Source organism: Maylandia zebra, linkage group LG23 (genome assembly GCF_041146795.1).
Source record: "Maylandia zebra isolate NMK-2024a linkage group LG23, Mzebra_GT3a, whole genome shotgun sequence".
NCBI lineage: Eukaryota > Metazoa > Chordata > Actinopteri > Cichliformes > Cichlidae > Maylandia > Maylandia zebra.
The window spans coordinates 10,312,741-10,319,837 of NC_135188.1; the positions used below are offsets into that span (position 1 = coordinate 10,312,741).

Genomic DNA, 7,097 nt, shown 5'->3' on the forward strand with positions numbered 1-7,097 from the left:
CTGAGTTATTTTTACACATCGACCTGCATCTGGCCAATCCACCACCTCTCATTGTTCATGCCATTACAAAAAAAATAAAAAATAAGTCACCGGGCATATGCCCGGTATGCCCGATGGCCAGTCCAGCTATGTTTACCTGCAACCAAATCTGCAGCTCCATACAGCAATGTTACGACTTAGATTATATCTTATAACTCATAACTCTTAACGTGATGCACATAGCGCAGAAACCGATGCTACATTCACTTACACTCGGATATCTGATCTTCACCGTAAAAACATAATCGTACATTTGATATTTGATTGAATTTTATTGTTTTGCCTTTGGGGTGGCCAGTCTGGTTGGGGGGTGGGGGGGGGTGTGGCCTGTGCCCCCCCCCCCAGGCCACCCCGCTGGACACGCCACTGAGCAAAGACTAAAAGGGAAAAAAAAAAAGAAACAGGGCAGGGTTCGGTGGTTGAATCATCCGTCCCCACCAATGCCAAAACCAAATCTACGCCCTTGCCCTCACTACACACTTTATACACTTTTCTCAGACAGGCATGACCATTTTCACACTCTTCTCTCTTGTTTAAACACCCTCAAAGGTGAAACCTTGGTAGAAAAATAAGTCCAGTATTATAGAATGAAACCAAAGGCACCCACAGTTGCCTTTGACGGTGCAAAACGTTTCATCGACATTGTTGTGTTTGTTGGGGAGAAAACAAACATACAATAATGCACTTCAGAGTCACACTACTAGCGATCGAAGATTTATGTAAATTGGACAAGCTGAACTCATTCTGTACTGTACAGGACCACGGCACGAGATTGATTGACAATCAATGATCTACAGCCAATCAGGACGGAGAACACAATGCGCTTTAAAAAAAATAAAATAAAATAAATCATGCAAAATTGCACACACAAAAAAAAAAAAAAATCCGCGAAACACCGATTCCGCGAAAGGTGAATCGCGAGGGACCACTGTATAATATTGCAATTAAATGTTATTTCCCCGCAACTGCTGGTGGCACTGTTTTCTTGTTTGGAAACTGTAGTAAGAGTCGGAGAAGAAGAAGAAGAAGAAGAAGAAGAAGAAGAAGAATGCCATCGCGGAGCTGTTTCCTGTGCTACGTGTAAACAAAGCCTGTTAGCGGCTCCGTTAGCGGCTTCGTGAGGACGGACCGGCGGAAATCAGAATCCGCGGATTCGGTTACGAGAAAGTGGGTGATGGAGTGAACAGAGCCGGCGGGATGTCCATGGAAGACCCGTTCTTCGTCGTCAAAGGGTCAGAACCGCGTCGCTAACACAGGGCTAGCAGCTAACATTAGCCTGCGGACAGGTGATAGCTGATCCATAATCGATCTGATCGTTGATCTGTTTCCGTCAATAGTGAGACCGACGTGTGTGCCGGAGCAGATTCACGGCAACTAACGTGCTAACGTTAACATAAACGTGTCTTCACAGTTAGTTTATTAGCATGTTAGCCTGTTAGCTTTGTGTGTTTTTTATCAGATTAAAGTTTTAGGAGGTGTTTTAGACCGTCTGTGTGTACCACGATGATGATGATGAGAAAGAGTGAGAGACTCTATTTAGATCAAATTTACCAGCTTCTGTTTGGAGCAGGTGGAATGAAGCTGAAACAGCAACAATTAAAATAATATAATAATAACATTTGGATAGGCGACAGAGAATTAATGAATGAGTGGGTGAATAATAATAATATTGTTATTAATAGTAATGATGACATTTCCAGATAGGTGTATGTTTATCAGAGAGTCACAGACCTCCTGTATGTTGTGGAGGTGAAGCAGTTTGTGCAGCAGGCGAGATCAGGATGATCCGTGGTGGAGAACACTTTGTGCACTGGCTTCGTTTCCACCACAGCTTTATAGTGTCTGCAGCCAATCGCAGAACGCTCTCCTGATCACTTTCTATGGTCTCTTGGTGTCTCCAACTTTTATGATGCTCCTCCTCAGTGATCTGTGAGGGGTGTGGTGTGTGTTCTCTCATGATGTTCCCAATGAATCCCAAAGTGAACTGTGTCTCCTTGAACGTATAAACCACCACACAGCAGCAACTGCATCATGTTAAATGAAAGTGACCTCCATGATGATTGTATAATACACTGTGCAAACTTCAGAGGCTTAAGACGTTTTCACCTCTGATCTCAGGTGGGCGAGGCTGGCCTCTCAAGCACCTTAATCACTTGTCACATGAGGGAACACCTGTATCTCCTCCTGATTCACACACAGGACCACAGCTTGTGCTTATATCGCTTCTGATTTCAGCCTGTTTGAACGTTACAGATGAGATGTTTGATTTTATTGATCAGTGATATATAACCTGTTTACAGGTGTAACATTACTTCACCCTAATAGGTTCCTTTCTATAAGTAGCTTTTTGTTTTGACATAATCAGTTCCTTCACATGTTTTCTTCTTTTTCATATTTTGCATGGAGAATGGGGGACATGGCAGAGTACAGATAGTGAGCCATGTGATTTTAAAAACATTTTGATTCCTTGGCTCTGTAAAATAACAACCGGGTGGCTGTGCAGATTTGACTGAAATTGTTGCTGGACATTTAAACACTGATCAGTAAACGATCCATAAAGTTGACCCTCCAGTTTTGTATTTATTTAGTTTTCCAGTTATCTTACGTCACATGAAAACACCCTGCAGCAGATAGACCTGGTTCTGTTTCTGGTTTGTGCTATTAAGGTTCCTCTGAAGCTCAACTTCACCTGTTTGTTTTTTTGTTTTTGTTTTGTTTTTTTAGCGAGGTGCAGAAAGCAGTCAACGCTGCTCAGAGCCTCCATCATAGATGGAGCGAACTGATGGTGGAGGGAGGCGGAGCCTCCAAGGAGGAGATAGACTGGACGACCAATGAGCTGAGGAACAGCCTGCGCTCCATCGAGTGGGACCTAGAGGACCTTGACGAGACAATCAATATCCTTCAAATGTGAAGCCAGCAGAAACACGCACAGGTGTATATACAGGCGTACTGGAAAGGTGAATACAGTTTTATGATTAGAGCATCTGATATTGGCTGATTCGTTCAGCTGTGGAAAAAGAAAGAATGAAGAAGAAGAGATGTGTATCACCTCAAAACCCTGGACAGTGAAGACAGTTTTGTTTGTAAATCTTCACATAGACCTGGTGCACAAGGTGAGATGGAGCAATTTGATTGGTTCATAAATGGTTAGAGTCTGTTTGATGACAATTTAATGAAGAAGAGGAGGGTTAACAGACTCCTCCCCTCCCACTGCATCTGAAGCTGCTGATTGACACCCGTTTCCTCGTACATGCTGAGAGCAGATCAATCAATTAGTAATCATTAATTACATATTTACAAACACTGAAATTGGCTCCAATCAATCACTGATTGTGAAGACAGAGTAAGTGATCGTGTTGAATTTATTAGAACAGGTCCCTCTTCTATGGAACCAGCTTCTAGTTTTGATTCAGGAGACAGACACTATTTCTACTTTTAAGATTAGGGTTAGGCTTCAAACTTTTCTTTTTGCTTCTCTGGCTCTGTTCCACAGCATGGTTCTGTCTTCATCCCCTCATCCCTAACTGATCTCTCAGAAGGCCACCCCTCACTGAGCATGGTTCTGCTGGAGGTTTCCTTCTGTTAAAAGGAAGAAACCTCCACCTTTCTACTGTCGCCAAGTGCGTGCACATAGGTCGTCTGATTGTTGGGTTTTTTTCAGTTTTCTCGGGCCTTTACCTAACCTAACACTATAAAGCAACTGTTGTTGTGATTTTTTGTCATTAACTTCAGCTAATATATTAAAATGTGTTTCTTATCTTGTTAAATATGCTCTCTGAGCTGAACTAGGTTTTACTTTCATCTTTAGCATGCATTAGGGGGCTACATGCCACCCCTGAGTTGAGGTCACGTCACCAACATTGTCATTATGTAACATGTTTTATATGAAAATAAGATAATTCTTCTTAACGGTAAGTTTACGTATTGTCGAGTCGAACCCAAAGAAGTTCAACCTGGATGCTGCCGAGCTGTCTAAGAGGAAGGCCTTCATCAACAGCATGCGGGTTGCCGTCAAGGTAACTTTATTGACAACAGGAGATCAATGGCTCAGACAGAAGGACCCAGTCATATTCTAATAATTTACAAGGTAGATCGTTCAGGTGATTGATTACCTGAGATGTCCAGAATTGATCGATTTGATTTGCTGCTGTGTTTGTTTTGCAGGAAATGAAAGCTCAGATGTCGATTCCACCTGCTGCTTCTGACCGAAAGAACAAACAGGTAACTGTCACACCTGCCTACGGGTGATCCATTACCCGAGACTGCAGAACCTTCAGGGCACCACAAGATCTCAGTTGGATCCTCTTGGGGTCCTCCTGTATACCTGGTCTTGGTGCACGTGTAACTGTTGTTGTGACCTTCAGGCTCTGCTGGGTGAACGTGGTGCTCAGGGCCCCATATGGCAGCCTGGTGCAGATAAGTACAGCCGACTGGACCACCAGCTACAGAACGCTAACTCTCAGATCATCGAGGAACAGCAGGTCCAGCAGCAGGTACAAGAACACCTGAGAAACCTAAACAAGTTTTCCACCTTTACAATGCCGCTAAAGTGTTTCCTGTCTCTGATAGCTGATTGCGGAGCAGCAGGATGAGCAGCTGGAACTTGTGTCGGGAACCATCGGAGTCCTGAAGAACATGTCGGAGCGAATCGGCATGGAGCTGGATGAGCAGGCCGTGTAAGAACCGAGTGTAGTAAGAGGGGTGGGTGGGAACGTCATGTGACTACAAAATGTCAGAGTGGTAAAGGTGATTCGGTAAACTAAAGTTCCTGTGATCCCTATGTTGGTGCTTTCTCAAAGGCATTATGTTTGTTTTTGTTGTTGTGTTTTTTTTTATGTGACGATTAAAGGTCACTTCCTGTTCTTGCTCCTCACCATAGCGGCTCATTGTCTGCTCTTTTGTATATGAAAAAGCTTCAGACATCTTTTAGTTTCTGATATAGTAATTTCCAAATAAAATTTAATTGAACTGGAACTTTATTTGGCCTGTAATAAGCAAAGAGGTGAGGGGGGAGTGGAGGCACCTGTCAGAGACTTACTGATGTCCTTCCTGCAGGATGTTGGATGACTTTGGCCATGAGATGGACAACACTCAGTCCAAACTGGACAACGTAATGAAGAAGCTCGCCAAGGTGTCCCACATGACCAGCGGTAATCTGCCCAACAGCACATGAAACAAGATATGAGTTAACTCAGAGGGGTGGGCAGGGTTTTAGATGTTCAGAGCTGATGAATCAGAAATGATCAATTAGGGCAGGAAATTTTGTAGCTTTAAGCTGACTTGGATTTATTGATGATGATGATGATGGAATTATTGATCTTGCTGTAGTTCTTCCCTCTGCGGATTGAACTGAGCTGGAGTCAGTGTGACTACCTGTATTGATGAGGTGCACTCACCTGTACTCATCTTATTAACTCTGTGTGTTTGCAGATCGTCGTCAGTGGTGTGCCATCGGCGTGCTGCTTACCATCCTCTTCATCATCATTCTCCTTTTCTTTATACTCTGATCAATGCCTCCACCTATCGACATGAAATCTTAATCCCGTTTACTGGACTCCATTTATACTCTACTGAACATTCTTTGGACTGTGCTGAACTTTATTTAGACTCTAATGGACTCTTCCTGCTGATCGGGAGTGAACAGCACTTTTGGTTCCTTGAGTGTTTAACTGTTAGAACCACCTCAGAGGTCAAAGGTCATGTTTGGTGTGGTTTTGATTGGTTGTTCTTTTTATTTAAAACTGAAAATAACAAGTTTCACTCGGGTTTAATGTGGACTTATTCTGCTCCTTTGCACAGTAGCTTTGCGTGAGTCACAGCTCAAAGTAATCCTTCTTTTATTTGATACTAGGCCTTGGTGCAGCCCCTCAATTTATCCTCCAACACTTCAAGACAGTCTTATTGGCTGCCCCTCATAAACAGAAGGTATGAACAGCAGGTGGGTGGGGCTTCTATCCTCTCTGTGACATCTTCCAGATTCAAGAATAGAAAAAATGTTGAGAGCAGTCTGAGCTCTTGGCTCACAGGGAAAACTATATCCTCCTGAGAAACAAGGAAAAAGGAATCTTTTTGTGATTTCCTTCCTTTTTGGAGCTAAAAGAGGCCACCCAGACACATGAGATCTCAATGGAAAGCCCAGGATGTCCTCTATTTAGTACGTCAGGACTTAGTAGGGTAGAACAAATAATTCAAAACATATAGACCAAAAACAAATGTACATTAGAGAGGAAATGATGAATAGGCTGGTTCTCAGGAGGGTATGCACTGTGACCTAATTATTAGAAACTTTAATACAAACATCCGTCACAGGAGCAGGAGACACACGACAGGAAGTGAGGAGAGCAGGTCCACTTTAAAGACACTTTTATCCAGTTGTGTTGAATACTAATTTTAATTTAACTCACATTTAGTTCAGTTCAAACTGGTTTAGTTCAGTTTGAACTTCATGGCAGTACTTTACAGCTAAAGTAGAAACACTAAAATTCCTGTTTTGTTTTTTGACTGAAACCGTTTTATTTTGTTGTCTTTTTTATTTCTGTTTCCTGTATTTATCACATGTGCAGCATATTGAGTGACTTATTGACCTGTGGATGACTTCCTGTGGCTCCTTTAGTGTACTATTCTGAAGGCTGGTGAGCAAGTTAGTTAAAACATGAAAATGGATGACGGCAGCAACAGCCAGTCACATTGTCCTAGATATCGGGTTTATGGTACGGCGTGACGGTGGCAATTCTCCTGGGGCCGCTAAAATGTTTCCTGAATAAATGATCTCAGTGTTCTGATGTCTGACTGAAACGCAAAACAAACTGAAATAAAGATTGTGACAAACCTAAAATTTCACCTGCTTTTACACTAAAGATTAACCAGACTGCTCATGTTTCCGCAAAACTTTATTCCTCACACTAAACAAGAATAAATAATGAGTGTCCGAATGGAGAAAGCTGTTACAGATCAGTGATTGATAAAAGTATTATCTGGTGACCGATGGTATGATATGTCTCGAGCTTTTTTTTTTTTTTTATTCAATAAAGAAAAGAAAAGAAAACAGACTTTGACCA

The 7,097-nt window shown here is 42.4% G+C and overlaps 1 protein-coding gene across 1 annotated transcript; it reads left to right on the forward strand.

Annotated features, from left to right (window-relative positions):
- Positions 1–1,063: 1,063 nt before the first annotated feature.
- Positions 1,064–6,874, forward strand: stx6 (syntaxin 6). Its single transcript, XM_004557040.4, has 8 exons — positions 1,064–1,271; positions 2,764–2,933; positions 3,961–4,055; positions 4,204–4,260; positions 4,404–4,532; positions 4,609–4,715; positions 5,095–5,189; positions 5,470–6,874. Exons 1-8 carry the CDS (start codon positions 1,237–1,239, stop codon positions 5,544–5,546), a joined length of 765 nt encoding a protein of 254 aa, XP_004557097.1. The 5' UTR covers positions 1,064–1,236; the 3' UTR covers positions 5,547–6,874.
- Positions 6,875–7,097: the final 223 nt, after the last annotated feature.

What these genes read in the sequence shown, in the direction of transcription:
- stx6 (XM_004557040.4), top strand. Translation starts at nt 1,237, where the DNA reads ATGTCCATGGAAGACCCGTTCTTCGTCGTCAAAGG. An exon ending in CCGTTCTTCGTCGTCAAAGG is followed by an intron (nt 1,272 to 2,763) that starts GTCAGAACCGCG and finishes TTGTTTTTTTAG; the next exon opens with CGAGGTGCAGAAAGCAGTCA. An exon ending in AACAGCAGGTCCAGCAGCAG is followed by an intron (nt 4,533 to 4,608) that starts GTACAAGAACAC and finishes TGTCTCTGATAG; the next exon opens with CTGATTGCGGAGCAGCAGGA.